Genomic DNA, 25760 nt, shown 5'->3' on the forward strand with positions numbered 1-25760 from the left:
TTCATTGATTGATTTCGTTCTGCTCCCCACTGTTCAGCCCCAACCATAGCCTGTAAAAAGAAGACCAACACATTTCATCCAACGACTTCTCGTGTGGTTCTGTGTGATTTGAAGAGCTATAAGCCACGCCCCCTACTACAACACACGCCCGTTTGTTGCAGTCCTTAGATCAATCATTTGTTTACCGTCGCTGTGTTAGAAGCATTACGGTTGCTGTTGCTAGGGAGTGACTCACAAAGAGACACAATGGAGCTGCTGTGACAGTCTAATAGCAGGTGCCTGTTCTTGCAGCCCACACAGAGCAGTGTTTAATGTCACTCTGATTTCCCCCAATGCAAAGTCGAAGTGTTGTTTTCTTCGAGTTTCTAGCAGCTAGCTTTTATTTTTGTGCGAACGAATCAGCTTGAAATAGCTAACGATTGCAGCCACGTTAGCAATCTAGCTAGCTAGTAAGGCACCTGCTGGAGCTGTGCGATTGTGATTGGCTATTTTAGCTCTGCTAGGAGTTATAGCTGCGCAGCTCTTCTGGCTAACAGATATTATGGAGTTTCCATTTGATATTAACCAGTTATTCACAGAGAGGGTCACCGTTTTAGACCATGCCCTTGTTGCAGGTCGTGAATCTACAGGAAGGTAAGTTAGAATGCAACTGCTCTGTTTTTCCTTTTTCTCTTTGTTGTCAACTAGCATGTCACAGTGTAACTGCCCACATACACACATACAGTAACGTTACCTTCTCTCCTCTGTAAAGAGAATGCTGCACAAAACTGAAAGATAGCACCGGAAATACAAACATTAGAATATTGTCCAACTGTTGTGATGAAACATTTGTTCATTTGCTCATCTTTTTAAGAAAGAAACAAAATAACACGTGTCAAGATGTCACATTGGGCTTTTGGAAACAGTGATTGTCATTTTTCACCATTTTTCTGACCTTTTGTTGACCAAACAACAAATTGATTAATTTAGACAATACTCATCAGATTGATTGATAATTAAAATATTGTTAGTTATAGCCATACCTTATTGTTAAATAATAACATGACATTATTCAATAAAAAGATGCTACTGCTAATCAAATCCCATTCTACTGTGCTGTGTCTCTGTAGGCCAGATCTTCAGGCCAACATAGCCAAAGTTATTGATGAACTTGGGAGAGCCTCAGCAAAGGTGAGTTTCTGCAGGTGTGGAAGTATGTTTATGATTTCTGCAAGCTTTTTGTGAACATGTACAATTACATTATTTATTTATTATTGTTATGATCTATGTCATGTTACTATTATGGAAAAACACTCTCCAGTCTACCATGCTTGTGATGTAATTGGAACTGGGGATTGCTCTGCATAGTTATCTGCAATTATAACATGCAGTCAAATATTCACAGACATTACAATGTCTCCTGACACTGCTGTTGTTGTATAATACAATTGTACTGGGATTGTGGTAACACATTTTACACTTCATTAAGTGTCATGTCAACCATAAACACTTAACACAATCACCAAACTGAAACTTTGAATTACACATTGCTAATGATTAAATAATGACAACTGAGACATTGTGATGATCTAATAAAAGACAAACGTAGAAGAAACGTAGAAGATCAAGTTCTCACAAAACAGTGAGAAATGCTATATTTTACCACAGCTTCAGGTGACTTCATTATATTCAAATCACTTGCATTTTTTTTTACCTAAATTAACCACCTTCAGTGAGCATCCACCTCTCCTATTGCAGTGTCTCAGACAGTGTGACCTGAATAGGTCAGCATTTGGCCTTTAGGGGATAATATTTATTTATTTCTGTTGTGTCCTGTTCTTTGTGACATTGCCAGTTTCAGAAAGGTAAATGTTGGGTTGGATCAGTCAGGGCGACAAACTGTCACAAGTGATGTTAGAGTTAGGGTAGGGTTACAGTTAAGGTTGATATTCAACAGGATAATTTATGGTCATTTTAGCTCTAAATTTTCATTTTTGGGCTGTACTAGAATAGCTTTGCATGGTTCACAGAAAAAGCTCGTTATTTATCTAACACTGGCCCTTTTAATGTACACTTATTTTATTACAGGCTGTTTTAGCTCCTTTATACCTGACCTTTTCAACTGTCACTTTATTCTTTAATTTTATTGTCCCTAATCTATTCACATATAATTAAACTGTGGATATGCATTATCAATGGAAAAGGAGGGCCCACTTCTTTAGCTTGGACATAGCCTCTGGTTTCCTGGTTACTGGGTGTATATTGTACAGTGATGTACATTGTATCGTATTGAACCATGATGCCTTTCATGTTGGTAGGGTTGTGTATCAAACCTTAGTACCTTTTTTATTAGTGTAGCTCCTTTAAGGAATAGGGCAATGTGAAATGTGTGTGCATAGTGACTGTGTGGTTGAATGAGAGGCACAGAAATGGCGATGAGCGTGAGTGCAGCAGAGGAAAATGTTAGCAGTAAATCTACAGTACAGACTACAGTGTCTCAGTTAAAGAAATGTCTCCTCTGTTGTTTCCCAACTGCTTGAAAAGTGATGATGGTTAGCTGCAAAGTTAGCGACAACCACGCTAACCTGACCACGCTGATTTAATATTGCTAGACTAGCTATTGTTTAATCTCAGCTGCTTCTAAACAAGGGGACAGAATGTAGGAATATGCAAATATTGTTCATTTCAAAAATATAACTGCTGGACAAAAGATATGTCCACCTTCACTGTAATGTCCTTACTTTATGTACACTGGAGGCTTCATCTTTCCACATTTCAGTTGCATACTGGACAATGATTGGCTCCAAACTAGTTGTGATGTCACAAATTCTGGTCATTTGTAAACTAGTTCAACTGAGGAAGCATCCATCTCTTAAATTGCATCCATGTTTCCCTGACTTGTGTCTTTTCCTTGCGTCTTAGTCCCTCTCACCATGGATGCATGGAGAGATGCAAGGAAAGCACTCGAGAGAGAGAAAACTATAGAGTTAGATTTGTTTCATAATGTTGTGTGTGTGCAGATCGACAATCTGTGTGTAAATGTGTAATCTGTAAATATAAACACATTCCACAAATATAAAAAATGCATTAAATTAATTTTGTGAACTCAGTTTTTATTTGTGAATCGAAAAAACATTTGTGGATCTCAGTTCTACGCTTGTGGATTTTCTTTTTACACACACGGAGTTTTGAAACAAACTTTCCGCCCGTCCGAACGAAAATCCACTCGTATCACTCGGCTATTTTCGGATAGCAAGTGATCGCCTACTGGTGACGTCATTTCCGCATATCAAAGTAAGAGCACGCAGTCTTTCTATGAGCTTTTTAAAATGTTTATCAGCGATAAGTGACGTGCATTCATGGTTTCATGTTAATGTCATACAGTGATTATTAGTGTGTGTTTATTTGTTCTATGTATATTATCTAGCACACACTTTCATATACATTTCTGTTTGAGTATGAAAGGCACCAGGATGCTTGTGGGCAACATTCAGACAATTTTTATCGTTAAACAATAATAAAAATAAATATAGACAGATAGATATATATAAAATAAAGACAGCTATTCATAAAACAGAATGAATACAAATGTAAAATATATTATTATTATTATTATTATTTTATTATTGTTTAACGATAAAAAATAGTCTTTTAAATGCTGTGCTGAAAATGTCTAAATCTTAAACCCCATAATTTTCTACTGATTACACTAGTATTGAAAGGTTGTGAAGAGATGTCTGGATGTCAGTCACCAGCATCTTCTACAGGGGCCCTCTTTACAGGTTGGATTGTTATGACTTCTGGTCTATTTACAATTAGGGTTGCAAAATTCCGGGAATTTTCAAACTTGGAAACTTTCCATGGGAATTAACGGGAATTAACGGGAATTAATGGGAATTAACGGGAATAAACTGGGAATTTACTAAACTGAAGGTATGTTCTTATTAGGGAACTTAAATATAGTTGTGTAAAATAATATTTTAGTATAATCCTGACTAAAACAACCAGATATAATGCAGTACAGTTGAATATCTATGCTATCTGAGACCACACCCCCTACATGCACTGTGCATTCCTCCATCACATGCACAGATGATTTCTACAATCCTAGACCACACTTTTGAGCCCAGAGCACACAACTTGAAGCCAGACTTTTGAGCCTGTGGTTTTGATGACATTATATGGTAATATATTTAGGGATATTTTTATGTGTAAGTGCTATATTTAGCCTTATGGTGGAAAAAATAAAACTGGTCAAAACCAAATAAACCACAATTTATACAGCAAATATCACTTTAACAGACAGGAGTGGAACTTTGATGTTACTAGTTATATCATTTGCACCTAAGTAAATAACAATAACTAATAGTTTTACAAACATCTTGTATATTTTGGATTTTATGAGTTGTATCTCCACCAGGATACATTGGACACATCCCCCTCAGGGATGTGTAGCTTCACAGACACATTGTTGTATTTTTTCAGAGTTGTGTGTGAAACCATTAAGAATAATAACATTTAGTTGTTATTTTTAATATTAAATTATAAATAATTGTATAATTTAATATAACTTCAACAGCTCAGGGACATCAAGCGACATTGTGCACCTTTTTTCATCGTCAACTTAAAATAATGTTTTTTAATGAACGGGTGGACTTTTTTTATCCAATTAATCAATCAAATGATACCTTTCCACTAAATTACCCTCAGTTGCCATAAATTCCCGTAAATTCCCATTTAATTCCCATAAATTCCCATAATTCCCTTAATTCCCATGGAAAGTTTCCAATTTGGAATATTTCCAAAATTCCCCAGCTTAACTTCCCATGGAAATTTACCGGAAACTTTCCGGAAATTTACCGGAAATTTTCCACCCCTTTGCAACCCTATTCACAATGCATCTTAATCATATTTGCAATGTATAAAATCCTGCACCCTGTTCGTTCTCCCAGCCCGCAACATGAATGCTTACACATAGACATTAAAACTACATTAGTAAGAGTACACTACTAATAAGATGTGAAGTGTGTTGTGACTTTTACCCATCTGAAAGAATACATGAAAAATATAAAGGATGAGGTGGCTGATAACTGCTTACTGAAGAAGCAGCCAAGCCACCGCTTTAGAGAGCTGAACGTTGCCCACAAGCATCCTGGTGCCTTTCATACTCAAACAGAAATGTATATGAAAGTGTGTGCTAGATAATATACATAGAACAAATAAACACACACTAATAATCACTGTATGACATTAACATGAAACCATGAATGCACGTCACTTATCGCTGATAAACATTTTAAAAAGCTCATAGAAAGACTGCGTGCTCTTACTTTGATATGCGGAAATGACGTCACCAGTAGGCGATCACTTGCTATCCGAAAATAGCCGAGTGATACGAGTGGATTTTCGTTCGGACGGGCGGAAAGTTTGTTTCAAAACTCCGTGTGTGTAAAAAGAAAATCCACAAGCGTAGAACTGAGATCCACAAATGTTTTTTCGATTCACAAATAAAAACTGAGTTCACAAAATTAATTTAATGCATTTTTTATATTTGTGGAATTTGTTTGTGTATTTGCAGATCCGTTTTATATTTGCAAAATATTTTTGTGAGTATACAAATCTTTTTTTTGTATTTGTGGAAGGTGTTTATATTTACAGATTACACATTTACACACAGATTGTCGATCTGCACACACACAACATTATGAAACAAATCTAACTCCATAGAAAACAACCTTTCCTCTGAAGCTTCATGTGAATCGTTGTCTGTCTGTGTATCGTTTCTGATGACTGTGTCAGTTTATCACAGCTGGATCAGCTGATAACAGTTGGATCAGCTGATCACAGTTGGATCAGCTGTAGCGACTTTTGATGGAGTTTGTATGTGCACACATATGCACTGTGCTGACAGCCTCTATTTACTCCTTACTTTAATTTTATTCATAATAACAGTTTAAGCTGCAGTCAGTAGTTTTGAGAAAAAAGTGGACTTAGCCATAAAATGTGAACTAGTACAGCCTCCAGGTCCCCCCTTCTCCCTCTGTGCTGTGGCAGTCCTGTCTTCTAAGCCCCTCCCACAGAGGAACCTGTTTGACCAATGAGAGCAAAGCAAACGAGGGGGGGGGGGGCTCTGATTGATTGTTTTGACTCTGAGTGGTGGATTCTTGCAAATCATTTTATCACCACTGGGTGGAGACAGTGAATTATATCACAGCCTACCTGTATCTTATTCTACTGTCAGAACATTGTCACAACTATTTTAGGGAGTATAACACAAAAATAGTTACAGACTGCAGCTTTAATAAAAGAAATAACAGATCATGAAAAGAAAAGAAAAATCCGCAATTATATCATTGCTCATAGCTCCTCAGAGGTTCCAGCTCATTCCTTGCTCCTCTTAAACTCCCATAATAACAAACAAATCCATTTCCATGACAACTGAGGAACTCCCATCCACTCATCAATATTGTACTGTTGCCAAGTGCTTGCTCATGTGGGAATGTTGGGTCTCTTTAAAATTAAAATCTGAAGACTTCAGTTTAGAAGCTGCTCTATGTGTAAAGTGCCTTGAGATAACTTTGTTGTGATTTAGTGGTATACAAATAAAGATTCATTGATTGATTGATTGATATTCGTCGTCGTCGTTAAAGACAAAAAAGGTTGTAAATATAACTTGAGTTGGGATTATTACTTCAAACTACTGTTCTAAGGTCAAATATGTATGTACGTTATTTGAAAAAAAAAATCTTTTTGTGTTGGTATTGTATCATTTCAGACCATGTTATATGACTGTTTCTATACATGTGTGATAGTATGCATACTTGTTCTCCATAGGCCCAGCAGCTGACTGCACCCATAACAAGTGCATCCAAGCTGCAGTCCCAGAGGCATCAGGTCTACCTGCTGAAGGATGGAGAGAGCAATGGGTACATCTCACATCCTGTCTTCAGCTTACACTCATTATACACATACACATACTTCCCCCCCAATTCCCAACTAACCATGCTGCCCCTCCTTTCTCCTATATACAGAGGACGTGGTGTAGTTGTGGGATTTCTCAAAGTCGGCTACAAGAAATTATTTCTGCTTGTGAGTCACCTATGTTCTTTCATTTCTTTTTCTTATATCAGTTTTCTGAGGATGGCTTCTATTCCAGATGCTTCACTGAGTTGTGTGTATTTAAACAAATGTTACAATGTTGTGACCCTAGTATGTACAGCCTAAGCCCTCTATGGACTTTATAGGTGATACTCTCCTCCAATAACATAAATGCAATTACCCACTGAAATGTGCATGTACATAGCTGACCTATCAGGGCACGCCTACCCATTCTGTGTGTCCCACACAGTTAAGAAGGGAACGAACATCTCATTCCCATTCAGAAACCACTTCAGCTTGAAAGCAGCAAGGTCTATAGGGCTCCACCTATGCTCATAGAACTAGGGTTACAGTACCATCTCACACATGCTCCACCCTGTACTGGACTCTAGGAGTACAGTAGGCAGAGCCTGATGAGTGTTCATTCTGCAACAAATGTCATCAGACTGCCTCACTGATCCAACTGACTATAGGTTAGTTCCTGCAGCCCTCCTACCACTTTATAATCCCAGCCACTTCAGTCAACCCAGGCCAGTTAATAAGGACATGAACTGGGTAAAACCATGGCCTAACCTCATAGGGTCAGGTATACAACAGCTGACACAAACATAAGTCCTGAGTCCCACCTGCAAGCATTGAGCACAGCAGAATGACCTATAGTCAAGCCTGTGTGAGACAGAACTTCCTTTGTCAACTGTTGAGGTATGCTTTTTGTGTTTTTTCCTCAGGACAGACAAGGTGTGCACATAGAGGCAGAGCCGCTGTGTGTTTTGGATTTTTACATAGCAGAGAACGTGCAGCGACATGGCTACGGGCTGGAGCTGTTTGATTTCATGTTGCAGGTGAAGCATTTACTAGAACCTAGTGTTGTGGAGGATGTAATCACATTCACCTTTCTAGTCTGTGTGAGAAGTCTGTGAGCTTAAAAGCCTGCAGACACAAGTGTTATGATGGAACAGTTATCAATCATACTGTTGTGACTTTACGGACTTCTGCCTCAGTGAGTTGCAGATTAAGTTAAAAAATGTGATTACTACTTAAGAGCTCTCTCTCTCTCTCTTTGTCTGTCTGTCTGTCTGTCTGTCTGTCTGTCTGTCTCTCTCTCTCTCTGGGTTACTTTAATACTATTGTGCTTAAAGGGTTCAGTATATCTTAAACAAACCAGTTTATGTCCATTGTCCACATTCTTGTGTTTTTATCAAAGAACTTGATGTATTTAAGACAGATAGTTTCATGTCCATCCAAGCTTTCAAAGTGCATCAGATGTGAAAAATTGTCAGAAAGCCTAGGCACCTGAAATAACTATCAAACTGTAATAACAATAATAACAATGTAATAATGGCAAATTGCTCAAATTGCTGATGGTGGCAGTTCATTGCTATGTGTTGTTTATCAGTGACTTGATTTTTTTCCTTCTCTACTATAGCACAAGAATTCAGAGCCAGTGCTCATGGCTTACGACAGGCCCTCGCCCAAATTCCTGTCTTTCCTGGCGAAGAAATACTGCCTGACACAAAGTGTTCCTCAGGTACAGTCTGCACTTTACTATCACAGAAACAATGTGTATGAAGTCTTAGTTTTGTCCTATCTACTGCATGCTGTACTAAAACACACCAGTCTGACTCCCAGCTCTAAATTATTAGCTTACCTCGGGAGACTCAAATAAAATGACATCTGCTTTAATCTGACAGTGTGAAAATGTTTCTTTCATGTGACTTTAATTATGATTGCTTGACTTTTTATGGTTATATTTAGACACTGCATCCTTCCACTGTTTCTTTGTAGCAGTTTTTATGGCTTTGGTTTCATTACTTGGTATTATGCATGGAAAATAAGTTTAGTTTAGTTGAAGAATGATTGCATTTCTCTATTCATTCTCTTTGAATTCTTAGTTGTAAGACCCTCAGTTGAGCTCATGTTGCCCAAATATTACTTTGATATTATACACATGTGGATGAGAATCTTCTCATGGGATTAAATCAGATGTCGTATTTGATAAAGATGTCATATTTAGAGCATGAAATTAACTACTGCCAGCATTGCATGGAGAAAATGTATCAAAAACATGTACATAAGTAGAATGATTGAGTCTTTATATACAATGTAGACAAGAATGGAGGCAGCATACTACACTGCTTAACCAATGCTGACATGAAAAGATTCTACTACAGAAATTCCCTTTCTGACCTGCATTCTCTGATAGGCATACAAGTGAGGAGGGATCGCTAGGTAGCCAATAACAGATATTACACATGGGTCTAACTGTGATATAACTGGCTATGATATCCTTTAGCAATCTAATGTGTCTATCAGAATCACCATCATCCATGATCAGTAACTCAGGTGAGAGCCTTGAACTAGAAAGCCAGTAAAACTAGTGGCAGGGAAATAGAGGTTTTCAGAGATGTAAACCTTTTTGCGAAATCCGCAAAACATGAATGAATGCTTTGAATAAACCATCATCAGTGAGCCTCTCCACTCTGTGCAGGGGCTGAAGCTTGTCAGCAAGAGACCAGAGACTAGGCGTGACATAAGTCAGAGGAAAGTAGATGGAGAAAACAGAGCTTTTAATCATGAATGATTAAACACAGTCTTACCCTGTGTCTAGACAGAAAGTGTAGTATCAGCAACATGTTTAGCAGGTCAGTAGTAACAGCAAGCTACTACAGTTGAAAACCAGTTTATCTGCTATGCTCTGAGACATGGCAGTTGTGAAATGAGAGACAAAGCACACATATCTGGAGCAATACTCATTCAAATTCAAATTGGAGGTTTCACTTTCTGATTCTGGTGCACATACAATTCTCTCTGACTTGTCTGTGTGTCTCCAAGTCCTGAGGTGCAGAAGTGTGTCTTCTTGAAGAAAAACTACTCAGTGATATTGCTTCTTCTTTGTAGGTAGAGCTGTGGCAGCTTCTTCTGCCTCCCCTTCTCTGTAGTTTGTAACACCTTGCCCCTCCTCCACCATTTCAGTAACTGCTCTTACTTTGATGGCCTCAGTCTTATCTAGGCTGTTGTACTGCATCCTAAACTGTTGCTGAACCAATGTTATGATATCAAGGAGGCCTTTGGTTTCTGGATCTCAGAAAAGATCAATATATGTTTTTTTTACCAAAACTGTTGTCTTAATAATAAGTGTGTGTTGTGCATTATTCTCTGAGGCTTTCAGAATCTGTGTTTTGAATAGATTGAGTTCAGGCTTGAGGTAGGACACACATTATTCACCAGAGAGTGAGTCAGTGAACTAAAGAAGTGGATTCAAGGTATCGTTGATGGACTCCAATACATCCATCCTGCAGGTTGCCACCAAGTGTCTGCTCTTCTTGTTATTACTGAGCACCTGTGAGATCTATCTATGTATCTATCTATCTATCCATCTATCTATCTATCTATCTATCCATCTATCTATCCATCTATCCATCCATCCATCCATCCAATCACAACAAAAGTCATCTCAAGGCACTACACAGATCTACACTGTACTCTTTAATTTAATTTAAAGAGTCCCAACATTCCCACATTCCCCTTTAACGGGAAGAAAGTTCAAGCAGAACCAGGCTCTATGATGACCCTGTGCTGCTCTCAGCATCTGTCCAATCCTCTTTTGATGAGAGCCCCACCTGGTAGAAGATTATGTCATCAGCCTGTGTGAGGGCAGGTGATGTTCTTCCTGTGCAGTAGGTGGCTCTCTTTTCTTTTTCCAGGAAAAGGTGAAGGCAGCTACTAGTTTTAACCTATCATGTCTCTACCTGCTTTCTCTGAGAAACTGAGGGAAATTGATAAGGAAAATAACATTTCAGAGTTGGTAATATCACATTACATTATTTGCATTTAGCGACTTAATATTAAAAAATGTTAATTTTCCACTTTATTTTTCATGTAATGATTTTTTGGCAGTGATATAATTGTACTGAGATAATCAAAGTATGTGAAACTAAATTTTAACTGCTCCAAACACAAAGGGATTGCTTACCAATTTCTGAATGCAGCCGTTGACCACAGCACAACAGTCTGATACCAGCCGTTCAATGCAGTGGCCCACACAATGTTTGTCTCACTTGTTGGTAGTAATACAGACTTGTCTGTCTTGACTCAAACTAATCTGTTTGTAGGCATGAACGCTGAAGCATCCACTCTTTGTCTATGACATGGGTGGTAAGGCTCATGTATGGTTCTGATGTGCAAATTGACCACAGAGGAGGTGGGAAAACTGTTCACAATTTTTAACTGTTTTTCAAGTCTAACTGTGTACTCAGTGTAAAGCTGGGGAAGTGCCTCATGGTAGAAATGTTTGTGGCCTGAGAGTTCATGTCTTGGGTCCGTTACTTTCATTTATTTCTTGATTCCCTGTGCATGTGTTACGTCTGAATGTCTTGTTGCTTTTTTGTCATTTGATGTTATGATAAAAGCAGACAGACAGAACAGTTTGTTACTGGGCTTTTCTTTTTTTTTCTTTTTCTTTTTTTTAATTAGGGAAGCCATTCACATTCCAGACAAGACATTTGAGTACATTTCAATCACATTTACATAAGTACATAGTATAGAATTGACTCAAATGTTTCCATTAAGCATTATCTAAATACAAACTTGCCTTCCTTCTTTTGCCCCCCTTTCATTTAACTTTAAGTAGCTAACTGAACATTTGAACAATGTCACACCCACTCATTAATACACAAAAATATGCCACTTATATGACAGTCTCGACAGTAGTCCATCAGAGACAGGTCAGGTCTCAGTGTGATGATGTACTTAACCTATTCCCTACATTTTTCCGTTTGCATTTTTGTAGAAAATATTAATCTTTCCATTGTGTAGATTTCATAAATAATGTTTAACCATTCTTCTAATGATGGAACATCTTGCAACCACTTCCTTGTCAGAGCTTTTTCCCCTAGTGTATGATGTAATTTTGGGGCAATCCCAAAGTAAATGATACTGGTTGCCCACATTTGCTCCACATAGCTTCTGGCAATTCATTCCAACACTTTGATATCTCTTCTGGGCAGGGGATGAAAGATCTTCTAACATTGTTCTACCCATATTCCCTCCAGCAGTGTGAAGATGTAGTTGTCTGCTGGGGTTTACATATATTTCTCACTCATCTTCAGATATTTCCATTCCTCCCCCTCTTTCCCATTTATTTTGAACTGGTAGAGTGTTTGCCTTTAAGGACTCCTGAAAGCTTTTGTATAATCTTGATATTATTTTTATATTCACACAAACGTATTCAGTATAAGGGAGCTGGTGTTGTAGTTCCTTACAAGTTCTAACAAGCCCAGCAAACTGTACGCTTCACTAAAAAGTCATGGGAAGTTAGGAATGAACACACAGACACAAAGTGATTATCTAATCTAATAACCTAATAGATTTTTATGTTGATGAAGATCTTTATTCAATGTGAATCTCAATCTGTTTATTCTTCCAGGTTAATAACTTTGTGGTGTTTGAGGGCTTCTTCCTCAACAGATCAGGTAACTTTTTCATTTATTTGTTCTTCCTTGCTTTGTTTTGATTGTGAAAGAGATTATGTAGTTGTTTTGTTGTATGCAGTAATATGAGCTATGAGGTTTGGTTTTCCTTCTTGGTATTTTTATATGAAACCTACATCTACTTACTCTTGTTTTGGAAAAGAATGCTGCAGAACAGAACAACTACATACTTTTGTGAATACATGTTATCAAGTTCAGGAGTTTATGTGACATATTTTGCATTCTGCAGCTTTTAAGTGAACTTTTACTTTTGGCATTATGACAAACTCATTTTCATCTTTGTTGAATATGTATATGTGGAAGAATAAAATCATCAGTCATTAGCAAGATAAGTCTAAAAAGATAGCACTCAACCGAAGAGTGCTGATTTGCTTTTATTCCAGTTCCAAAATCTTTTGTTTCATCAAATTCTCCCAGGCTCTCCTCCCTCTCCTCTGACGGATCAGGGGATGTACGGCTTTTTGTAAGGACTTTTCTATCTCTTTTCTTTTCTCATACATCCCCATCATCTTATCCTCCTTCCTTTGTCCCTTTATTAAGTCCATATTATATTTATAATGCTCTCAGTCTCACTTACTGCATTTTCCTTTCTCATAGTTTATTCTTTGCCAGTTTCAGTTCCTCTTTCACATCACATGTATTTATTTGCCTATAAAATATAATATATGGCATGTAATGTACAGTATCATGTCATATATTATACACTTTGTGGCATTTTTCAGAATGTTATGGTATCCACAGAGAGCTACAATCTGTCCCTTACAGATGATATTTCCTGACCCTCTGATGTCTTTCAATGTCTGCCTGTATAAAGCCAATTAAAGGTGCTTCATGTGACATTATTCCTTCAATAAACCACATTAATGTAACTGTGAACAATGAGAACAGAGTTAGAAAGACTCACATTTATACCAGCCTCTACAATATATTTTTAATTGTATGCCATCAGTTGGGAATGTACAGGATTGCTTTGGGGTGTCATTTTTTCCACCAAAGTAGTATAACACCTGCCCTACAGGTATAAGACACACCCTCAACCAATCCACACCATTAAACGTCCTTATGTGGAAAAAATGAGCAAAGACAGTTTTAGCTACTTTAGCAAGTACAAGACTGGCAATCTGGTACTGTTAATTTTATCTTATACTGTAGAAAGAACCAATGTTGGACAGGTTCTTTGAAAAATGTAAATAATTACTCAGTAGTAAATACTAACACTGTACTTTTATACTTACTTCTTTACTGCATATCCATTTAGAGGGTCGCAGGGGAGTAGGAGCTAATCTCAGCTGACATTGGGCGAGAGGCTTCAGTTTCTGTTTGTTTACTTTGCTGTGTATATAAAGAAGGAATCTTAATTATGTTCCAGTTATCTTTTGTAAAATAACACATTTTTAGAATTTGCTTTATATTCCATTAATCCAGATATACAATTTATGATTGACTGATTGATGAGCCGTGCTTGTAAATGATCATGGCACTTTACATATAAAGCACTTTACATGGCACTAAATCACAATTGATCACAATTATGTATTATAGTACAAAACACTAGTATGTGTATACAATCAATGGTTTAGGACACAAGAAACTACATCTGACAATCATTTACACTTTTTGTTGACAGTTTTCTGTCGCCATAGGCTTAAGGGAGATATCTTATACCTGGGGGCAACTCTTATACATTTTTCCTTGATAATGATGGGTAAGTTACTAGGTTTGGCAATGGCAGGTGAGCTAGTGAGTGATTTAACTTTAAAAAGATGCTTAAAACAAAACGGCACCTTTTTAAATGAAAATCTACTTCAAAATTGAATCTGAACTTTGGATTCTGGTTATCTTTGACTGCTCAAGTAATGGTAACATGAACAACTTTTTCCCATGGCTGAATTAATATTCAAATATATACAAATATAATAATATACAAATACTTTTAGTAGCTTTCTTTATTACACTTATTAGTCCAGTCCTAGGTTCTGATTTGGAGAGATTTACTCATGTTTACAAATCTGCACTAAGCTGTAGAAGATATCAGGACCAATGTGTGAATTCTGTTTTATTATGGATCCTCCCAGTAAGCCTTTACTACCAGTACTCCAGTCTTTACCACTAGTTACTTTTATAGTACTGGCAGAGGATACATAGCTTATGAAGGACATGCATAAGTATGTAGCCTTATAAGAGATTCCGTCATGCTCTCTTTCTGGTCTGGCTCTGAGTGTGTTCTCCTCCACAGTGGCCCAATTGAGAAAGGTTCCCCTAAAAAAGCCAGACGGAGAGATCAAACCCTACTCTTTAATGGAGAGAGAAGGTAAATATTCCTTTTACAGATGTATTTTTACCCATTTCTAAGGGGTGTTTGTTTGTTTCATGAAACATTTGAATAACAAGGTTTTGAAGGGATGAATTATGAATTGTTCTGTTGCTGACTGACAGGTTTATTGTCTGTAATTTGAGCTATGTGATAATTTTACTTGATTGTGTTGCATTATGAGAAGTGTGGATTATTCACTCATACTTTCAGGTTCCAGTTTAGTGTATTACTTTTCCTCTACAGTGGTACGTCAGGAGCAGAGGGTTCCTCCTTGGCCATTTGCCCCTCCTCACTCCCCCCAGCAGTCGGTATCCTCCCAGTACTACCACTCCCTGAGCGTGGGATCCTCCCCCACCAGAGCGCCCCTTCAAGCCGCCCCGGCATATGCCCCTGGGGGCAACAGGGACCAGAGCCCACAGTCCCCTCTCATCGAGCGTTGCAGAGCAAGACGCAGCAGGTAAGAAACAACACGTATCTAGGCTGTCAGACCTCAGTTAAATAGAAAAGCCAGAGAAGTTCAGGATCATTGCTGATTGCAGATTTCATCCTCAAAATTTCATGTCAATCCATCCTTCAGTTGTTGAGATATTTCAATGTGTGTGAAAATGATCCAACCAACTTACAATGCCAACCAAATGCCCGCTAGGTGGCCACATGGGACATTAGGAATTCTACATTAACCACAGTTTTCTACGGGTGTAATCAGTGTTTAGTGATTAGGTTGTGGATAAAAAAAGTTTAGTTTGTGGTGCTCACTGCATTTAAAATGACATTTAAAAAATCATCAGTAACATCTTTGACCAGAAACACTGTGCCTGTTAAGATTTACTGTGGACAGTTTTTCATGAGGACTATTTCTTTGGCTGTGTGTCTTCTCTGTGATAGTTTTGTTTATTTATAGTGTTTCTAGCAATGTCTCAAATGTATTTTCTTTTTTAAATGTGTTCTATAGGGCTTGGCGATAAGACAATCTTGATACGGCCATGCAATTGAATTAATGATAAACCATTTTATGCTCAGCCTATTCCACAGCAGAAATAACATGATAACAGCCAGTCAGTTTGCAGTTTTCTGCCTGCACATCAAAACACAGCTGCAGCCAACGAGGCTACGCTAGTACTATTGTTAGTGGCTACATGTATCTGGAGTGCCCGTCACATCTAAAGTAATGTTAGGCAAAAAGCTGCTCAAACTCACAGACTTTACATTTTTTTGTATCACAAAATATATTCTAAAATACAAAATATATTCTAAACTGAAGGATCTATTTTTAAATCAATTAATCCTCTGGTTTGTTCAGGCTTCAGTTATTATTAGGATACTCTTCAAATGGCAGCATTATGAAATTATGTATATGTTGTACAGTGGCCCTTCATGTCAAAACAAAACATTTCACAAAACACAACATTTCAGATTATGGACAGAATCGACGTGTATACCAATGATCAATGATCCTGTGACATCCTGCAACATCAAAACATCAGTAAATGGCATGTTGAGTATAGTTTTTAGGGCATGCATTAGTTCAAAACCTGCGATTTGCAGACCTGATTTAGCTGCAGCCTTCCTCGTAGAATGCATCATGAGATCTGTATCATTGATTTTAATAGTTAGATACACTCAGTGTGTAACATCTAGCAAGGATTATCAAAAAGTTTAAGTGTTTAGGAACAACATCTAAGCCAGAAAGTGTCAGACATTGCACAGTCATGAAATGGGGTCAGCACTATGTGCTGAGGCACATAGTGAGTAAAAGTCACAAATGCTCTTTTGACTCAGTAACTGCAGATTTCCAAACTTCCTCTGGCATTAACATCAGCACAAAGAATTGCTCTGGGAGCTTCATGGAATGGATTTCCTTGGCCAAGCAGCTGCAAGCAAGCCTTACATCACCAAGCACAGTGCCAAGCATCAGACTGGAAACAAGTGATGAATTACAGCTCTCTGTCTGGCAGTCTGATGGATGAGTCTGGGTTTGGTGGATACCAGGAGAACATTACCTGCCTGACTGCACTGTGCCAACTGTAAAGTTTGGTGGAGGAGGGATAATGGTATGGGTTGTGTTTCAGGGAGACCCCCGCAGTTCCAGTGAAAGGAAATCTTAATGATTTAACATACTAAGACATTTTGGACAATTCTATGCTTCCAACTTTGTAGGAACAGTTGAGGAGGGCCCTTCTGTTCCAGCATGACTGTGTGCATAAAGCAAGGTCCATTAAGACATGGTTGTGTGAGTTTTGTGCAGAAGAACTTGAGTGGCCTGCACAGAGCCTTGTCCTCAAATCCATCGAACACGTTTGGGATGAACCAGAATGGAGCTAGGCCTTCTGGTTCAATATCAGTGCCTGTCCTCATAAATGGATGAAAGGACAAACATTCCCACAGGCACACTCCAAAATATTGTGGAAAGCCTTCCCAGAGGAGTGAAAGCTGTCACAGCTGCAAAGGGGGGACCAACTCCATGTTAATACCTCTAGCTGGTGTAATGGCCAGGTGCCAGTACTTTTGGGACTTTTTCCATATAGTGTTTACCAAAGTATCGAGTTTTACTTTCTATAGCAAATAACAGTAAATGGGAAAAGGCACATTATGTTCATTATTATATATGCCTTAACATTTTAAGTGTATATAGGTGTAGGTAATGCACAAACCAGGATCTATGTTTTTAAGATTAGGGCTGTCAAACAATCTTTTTTTTTTTTAAATCACTGATTTTCAAGTTAATCGTGATTAATCACATTTTTTATTGCATGTTATTTTGCATTTCACAACAGTTTTTAAGTCCATATAAACAATGTAAAGCAATTCTTACCAGTGTATCATGATTTGGAATCAAATGAATGCAAAGAAAATGACAACTTTCTTTGGCTTACCAATTGCAGACATACAATAGACAGAAATTACATAAAAATAATAAAGCAACCTGAGATAACACAAAATCACTTCCGAAGTTGCAGAGCGATGGGACATTGCAAGGAAAGTAACAACAATTGGCACAGTCAGTGGATGGAATATGACAGCAGTGGTTTAGAGTGAGTGAGTGAGCAGCACTATTAACGCAATTTAAAAAAACTAAAAACATGTTATGCCCTTAATTGCATCAGCATTGTTGGTGTATGTGCACTGGCTTCATGTTCACATATCACACTTGTGTAAGTTGCAAATTAACAGAGCTCCTTCATTAAGACAAGACTTTTTAGTGGGGAGAGCAGGAGCAGTCTTTCAGCTGAATGAAGGGAAAACTCTTGACCTAGAAGGAAGCTTCTGCCCCAGTACTGTCCATGCCAACAAGCAACTCACTGCAAGCCAATCCCTGAGCATCGTCTCAATGAAGTTTTCCAACTGCAAGACAGCTGTCCTTGATTAAGCGGAATCCAAAAACAAAACCTTTGAACGTATACAGAGGACAACTGTCCACACCCTCAAACAACTACGACTAAACCAGACAGTGTTCTTAATGGTTCTCCCAGGAACTAAGAGACTGAGATTATTAACGCATTCATGGATCATAACCTCACCATTGACAAAACCCTTCAACACCACCACTTTCCCTAGTCACGCAGGTAGCTTGTCATCATGCCCAGAATACCCTGTCAGTTTGATTGGCTTTGGGCAGTGGGCTTGAGCAGCCCTGTGAATTCTATGAACTGTATGAATTGTTCTGGCCCTTATCCTTATGAATACATGAAACTCTTGGATTGCTCCCAATGTACAGAACTGCTTGGCCTATTAAGAATTAAGAAAGATTAAGAATGTGGCCAGCACCCCAAATATTCAGCCCAAAGTAAATGGTAAATGGGCTTTACTTTCTAGTCTTTACGACCACTCAAAGCGCTTTACACTACGTCATTCATTAAGGATTGACCAATAATCGACATGGCCGATAATATTGGCCGATATTCGGCATTTTTATGATAATCGGCATGGGCCGTTTTTTCCACGGCACAAGTGACAGCCAATCAACACTGCAGCTTCTAGATGCAGCGCCACAGAGAAGAGAGGAGAGGACTACTCCGTGTAGTAGCAGTGTGGTGTTTGAAGGCAAGGCAACAGAAAATGTCGGCAAAAAAAGAAAAAAAGAATGATCAAGTGAACATGACCTGGAGCTCCTTTATTTAATAAAAAGAAGACATAGCAACATATGGGTACAGCAAGTAGCCTACAGATTAAAAGAGCTGAACCTGTTGAACTCTTTTTGTTTTTATATAATAAAACTATTGCTTGAACCATTTCAACCAAGATCAGAGTTTGTGTTATTCTACAAAAGTTTAAGGTCTTTTTATCACAGATTTTCACAGTGTACAAAAACAAACAAAGAGTATGATGTATTCAGTCTAATCCCAAGTGAGTTATTCTAAATTTTGATACCAAAATTAAAATTTTTACTGCAAATTAATATCGGTTCTAAATATCGGTTATTGGTTTACTAATAATCGGTATCGGCCCTTAAAAAAACATATCGATCGATCCCTATCATTCACGCATTCACACACATTCATACACTGATGGCAGGGGCTACCACGCAGGGTGCCAACCGGCTCATCAGGGGAATTTAACCATTCATTCACATTCATACACCGTGGGCGCAGCAACGGGACAAGGACACATCGACATGTGGACTGGAGGAGCCAGGAATCAAACCTCCAATCATCCAATTGGAGGACGACGACTGCTCTACCCCTTGAGCCACAGCCGCCCAAAGGGGGGAATGTTGGACATGGCCAGAACAAAGGACCACACAACAGTCTGACCCCACGCCTTCATGGAGATCTCAGTGCATAAGACCAGTGAAAATAGTGCCAACTTAAAGTAGACAAGGAGAGGCTCCAGCTCCAGCTCCCAGCAGGCTTAGCAAACTCACACTCACATTTGACTTCCAGCCTGCTCAAATTCGCATCTCTAATTCTGCCAACAACTCACAATGGGTTTTTATGTCATCGAGGATATAAAGTTAAGAGCTGAGCTGAAGGATTGCTTTCATGTGGCTTGCACAGCTTAAGGAAGCAAACATGTGCATACTGTTTATCTTTCGTCGTTGGTTGAGCATGAGATTGCTTTGCATTCATTCCAAACATAATTCCCAGATCCAAAGAAAGAAAGATGTGCAACCCAGCATCTTACCCCATTCCAGCAAAAGAAAAGCAAAGGATAACCTTTGTGCCCCCCTCCTCGACTTTCTGTTTTCTCCACCTACTGGCCGAGGCGATAAGCTGCAATAACCAGGCCTCCATCAGGATTCAGCCAAGAACTGAGTTTGGACCTAACTAACAGACTACACACTCACCTCTGACGTCTTTTTTCAGAGGGGCGTGTTTTTTGCCGTTTGACCACTGTTGAAATCTCGAGGTAAACTCCATTTACTGAAATGCACCTGTGGTGTAACCCCATGTGGTTCACCCCCATTATCTTGTCTGGAACTCTTGCGTGACTTGACCCCATGTGGATCATGTCCACCATGTTGTTTCTCCTTTTTCCTTTCTCACACACACACACCCACATGTCTGCTAGTGCTGTACGTTGTTTTGCTGTTTATGATGAAGTTTGTGACTGCTTGATTTAGCGTAGCTGTGTGATAGATGTGTTTCTGATTAATAATTGATAATGCTTAAAATTGATAAATGTTGTCCCAATAATGTTTAACTGCAAAATGTTTTCTTTCATTACCAGTTGTAAATGAGGTGAAACTGTGGTGTGTAAGCATTATGCATAGAAGCCTCCATATCTGTACTTACAGTGAAACCTTCCAGTGTGCAGAAGGCCTGTGTCAATGCTAGGTTAACTCAGCTTGGCAGTTGGATATTAGATTCCTCTCATTAGTCACTCATTGTGTCCAGCACAAAGATGCAGTCCTCACTCTCTCCTACTTATTTGTTCTGCTCCAGCACGGCTTTCTAAATTTTGTCTCTTTCTTTCTTTCTTTCTTTCTTTCTTTCTCTTTCCCTCCCCTTCATGTATCTGTTCACCCATTCATCCACCTCATTTGTCTCCTTTTATCCCCTTTGATTAATTCTGTGTGCTCTGTCTCTTTTTTCACTGTCATAATCGTCTGGTAATACATCAATAGTTCCCTTAATAGATCTCAGCTGGGTTTCCATTGACCACCCTCTGACTGGCACTGTTGCCTCTTCCTTTGAAGGGATGACTGTGGTGTCTTAGTTTTATTGATAGCCTGTCTCTGTGGAAGAATGGGTGTGTGCTGTTAGAATGATTATTTGACTCAGACAAGGAGAGAACAGGCTCCATTAGGCATTTTTTAAAACTTAGTTGTTATCTACCCAGCAGAGGGGAACATGGCTTATCTGCTTGCCTTTTTTTAAAATCCATTAAACTATCTGCCACAAAACTGCACATGTGAGATTGCCTTTTGTCATACCACAGTCACTGACACATGAATTTGCATTAACCAAGCAAACTGATTATTATAAGCTAAGGCTACTGCTTCTATTCCAAAGTCCTGTTTTCATTCTGTAGCCTTTTAATTTTTATACATTTGATTTCAGTGGTACACCATGTTTGTGTTTTTGTATTTATTTGTGATTTGTTATACTTTTTCATTATTCAGTGTTGTAACTTTATTTTCTTTTTTCCCCTTTTATCTTTCTGTTGTCTTTGGTAACTGTCTTTTGACTTGCACTTTCATTCCCCCTTGTACTCCTTTCCTCTCTCTTGTTCACCCTGGTCTCTATATTTTCATTTTTTCTTTTCATCTCCCTTGCTGGCTTTCTTGCTGCCATTTCTCTGGTAGCCAACAGGGTCTAGTTGCAAGATGCAGCTTGTACAGTCGGCACATGGACAGCAAAGCTGTGGAACTGCTAGACAGACACTTAACAGGTAAGGTTGAGTGCGTACTGTAGTACTGGCCATATTCTTTTACTGTTACATGGTCAAAATGTTTTTGTCAATGCTTCATTTCTTTTGTGGAGAAACACTGAACCATTGTGAATCCATCAATCAAGATTGTATGTGTTTGTATGAAGAACCCAAACAATCCTGCAGTCCAGCTCAATCAATTGTATTCTATTAACATGTTTGTCCTCAGACCTTCATTAGACTTTTATAAGACTGCTGTATATGAATTTTATTTGATGAAGAAATTAAGAGCCAAACGTTGTTAATAAAGTAAATACAAGTAATTGAGAATGTGCACGATTCTTTGGTTTCTTCAGTCAATATACTTCTGCCTGAAAATCAATTAAGTAATTGTTACTTATTAGGACATATTGTATTTCTGTGGCAAAACAATCTGAACTCAAGGTGCATTTACTAGCATTCAGCTGTAGCCAGTCTGGTGCTGGCAGAGATGTCATTGCGTCATTTAAGTGTGGAATGTTGATCACATGGTAACATGTAGTCTTAAAGAACTTATGGTAGCATATTAATTTGTTAAACTAGAAGTTTATTTTCCATTGACATTAATTCACATTAATTAACATTAATTTAAACAATACCTTTTACCAAACTATATAATGTATAATGTCTGTTTTACAGCTTTTATAATACTATACAATACAACTTTAAATAATTGGCTTGATACATACTCATATTCATGTCATGGGAAACTGGGTCTGACAAACCTAATGAGGTTTATCCTATAAATGCTAAAAGCAGGTAAAGGTTTTCCCACTTCCATTGTAGTGTTGGAACATGATGCTTATATGAATATAAAACCTCATCTTGGCACAATCTTTAAAGTCCAAGGGAAACATTAAACCCTCAATGTTCAATTAATTTGTCTCAAAACTGTAAGTTGTTGTCCAAGTAGTGACCTGGGGTTACTGTGTTCAAAGACCTAAACAGTGTACAGTAACAGACCCACAGGATTCCCAATCAATTAGTATTGACTAGTAATCACAGATGTAATCTGTAGATATGTAATCTATACAGTATATCTATATTTTCATGGCATCCTAAAATATTGAAGACAGTATTCACCTGTTTGACTTCATATCCAAACAACTGTAAAAAAGCCCTCTCTAATGTAGAAGAATCATACCTAAGGTAACCAAAACACTACGATTCTTATTTCAGATGATTATACATCAATTAAAACATACTTATGAATGTTCTATTTCTGCCTAGTCCATTCTGTTAGATGCCACTAACTCTCACATACTGGTCCTAGTATAATAGTAGAATGCTTTTAAATAACCACATTTTATCAGGCCAGGGTCTTTTCATGAGAAAGCCCAAATGTAAGATGCTGGATGTAGCTCTTGATGGTTTCTGTTGTAAAATAAAGCCGTTAATGAACAGCACATAACCAGAGTCGGATGCAGTATAGTCAGGCAGCTCTACTGTCCCCCCTCATGTGTTAGTACGTTGTGCCTCCTCAGGTCTGAGACCAGTGGGGAATCAGTCATACGCACTGGGATACACAGACACACACAAGTTGGCCAGTATTCACATACCACAAAGCAGGTATTTACTCAACTCCACTAGTCATTTGGACATTGATCTGCTCCTCATCAGGGAGGTTGACAAGCATGTAAGAAAAAAATAACTCACATGACATGCAGACATTTGTGGCTAAAACGCAAAGAAAAATGTGGTCAAAGAAGATTGTCCTCACCAGATTAATGACATCATTGGTCTTTTTACAAAGTACCCAAACAAAGAGGTGATGGGTGATGGAACACATCATTAGCTGTGCACAGCAAACAAGCTGATTTGTCTGTCCACAAACTGAAAAGTTGGAAGTATAGAAGAAACAGGCATGCAAATGTTTCTGAGTGACACCTGTACACCTTCTCTTGTGTCTTACATTTGACCATAATAAGCAGATATGTCAACTACAATAAAAAGATCAGCCCAATAATGGCTTGACCCAACAGACGGGGGTCGTGGGTTATAATTAAATGGAACGACTGGCACAACAGTCATTTTACAGTAACTGTAATGTCAGGCATGATTGTTACAGTTACTTACAATGTTCCCCCAAATAGACAAGCATGTCAGAATAGCCTTCTCTTTCTTGAGTTAGGTGATTTCATGCAAGTCATAAAAAATCTGTGATTAGTTGTCATCCAAAATGTACTCTTCCATGTCTCATGGCTTTTGATCCCAGCAATAATATATGAGTCTTAGAATGACTGCTCTAGACACGATGGCCATCTTCAAACATTGTGTAGTTCTATTATGGCTTTAGGAGGGACTGGACATATAAGTGTCTTACTTTGACATTGGAGACCTCTGTTCAGATCCTGTCTTCTACCAACAGTCAGGGTTGGTTTATTTTAATTTTTCTCTCATCATAACCAAGTAGTTTTGGTTGTGTAAATGTAAACAAATGTTAAGAGAGAGATTTCGGATCAGAGAATGCTCATATAACTTGTGATAGTCAGTTCAGACAGCAACATGTGACCTACAGCTCTTCTTTCATTAAATATCTCATATTTTAAGATATATAAAAACACTTTACTTTGTGACATGATTTTTCCATAACAAAGTGGTTTGAATCTGGTTTGAAATTCTTACAATGATATCTTGTCCTCCTCCCTCAATAATAAAACAGACTCTATGAATATGTAAATATATTTATTTTAAAAGTTTTCCTGCTGAACACAAGATATCTCCTACTTCACTACAAGCACTCCTCCTGGTGCTCCCTGCACTAACCTGCATATTGCATTATGCAAACTGCAGGTTAGTGCTACTTCTAATACACATGCTATCATCATTAGGAGCACTCCTCCTTATTAGTGTGTTAAAAGACAGAGAAACAAAACAATAGAGAACTACCTCAGTAAAACAAACAACCGTAGTCACAACACATGTTTATAGACAGTAACATTTTGCCTTAGAACAGGCATACTTATTTCACTAGAATAACTCATTATTGCACTAGAACATCCATTCACTATAGTAGTACTGACAGATATGCATCTGTTTTATAATACTGCACCATAAAATAATGTATTTTCCCTGCATGACAGGAGACACAAAATCAATGCAACTCTATTGTGAGGAGAGGAATAGTCAGAATGTGGTGGGAGTGGACACACACATTGTAGGAGAGGGAGGTAATGATCAGAGATCCAGCAGAAGCAGTAGCATTAAGAAAACAGTCCCATGCAGGCTCTATTATGAGGACTGGTTTGATGGAAGCATTCGACTGTTTAAGTTGTGCTCTACTAAGCGTTTCAGCCACAAATGTTTGCACATTTTATCCCAATGGTTGGCCTACATATTAATTATTACCATCATCTTTACTCCTCCTGCCATTGACCTCTGTCTTACAAACATCCTCACACAGGTCCCAGCCTTGTTCAATTCCACCTCTCTCTGCATCCAAGAACAATGCCATCTGCAGCCAGACCACCGTAGACAGAGAGACACAGCTGGTTACAGATGCTGAAGGCTGTGGTGTTGAAGAGGAGATCAGAGCATTGAGTCCAACAGGAGACCTCTTGGTCATTCAGAGACGTCTGCTGGACAAAGAAAGTGATGGAAGTTGCTGGTCCTGGACTGTGGGAGACAACAGCTACACTGCTCAGTGGGTGAAGCACAAGCAGGAATACAGGAGCACCCGTCCCTGGTGATGGCTGGTGTAGGGTTTTAATTCTGTTATGATTACCAAATGAAACATTATTTCATTCAGTGCAAAAAAGTGAATTCAGTATTGAAACTTAGAACTGTTCAGGGCTTTCTGATAAATATTTTCTGAAGCAGATATGCAGTGATTCTCTGTGATGCATCAGGGATCAAACTCTTCAGCAGCAAAGAAGCCCCTGTTACTTCTGTCTGGTTTAAAAGGACAATTGTAATGTTTGTCTTGTTTGATCTCCAAGAGGAGATATTGAACTGTGAACAAGTCCAACTTAACTGGTTGAGCAAATGGTTGCCAGGAGTCAAATGGTTTTAGTTCTTTGCTGTGGATATGT

General features: G+C 38.3%; 1 protein-coding gene across 1 annotated transcript; it reads left to right on the forward strand.

Annotated features, from left to right (window-relative positions):
- Positions 1–418: 418 nt before the first annotated feature.
- On the forward strand, positions 419–25760 carry atat1 (alpha tubulin acetyltransferase 1). Its single transcript, XM_053335009.1, has 12 exons — positions 419–633; positions 1110–1170; positions 6814–6905; positions 7011–7068; positions 7806–7919; positions 8504–8605; positions 12503–12548; positions 14803–14877; positions 15124–15337; positions 21626–21711; positions 23214–23298; positions 25133–25760. Exons 1-12 carry the CDS (start codon positions 542–544, stop codon positions 25416–25418), a joined length of 1311 nt encoding a protein of 436 aa, XP_053190984.1. The 5' UTR covers positions 419–541; the 3' UTR covers positions 25419–25760.

Source organism: Scomber japonicus, chromosome 15 (genome assembly GCF_027409825.1).
Source record: "Scomber japonicus isolate fScoJap1 chromosome 15, fScoJap1.pri, whole genome shotgun sequence".
Classification (NCBI taxonomy): Eukaryota; Metazoa; Chordata; class Actinopteri; order Scombriformes; family Scombridae; genus Scomber; species Scomber japonicus.

Coding starts and splice junctions, on each gene's coding strand:
- atat1 (XM_053335009.1), top strand. CDS start 542: ATGGAGTTTCCATTTGATATTAACCAGTTATTCACAGAGAGGGTCACC. Junction 12,549..14,802: donor CTTCTTCCTCAACAGATCAG/GTAACTTTTTCA, acceptor TCTCCTCCACAG/TGGCCCAATTGAGAAAGGTT. Junction 23,299..25,132: donor ATTCACATACCACAAAGCAG/GTATTTACTCAA, acceptor ATCCTCACACAG/GTCCCAGCCTTGTTCAATTC.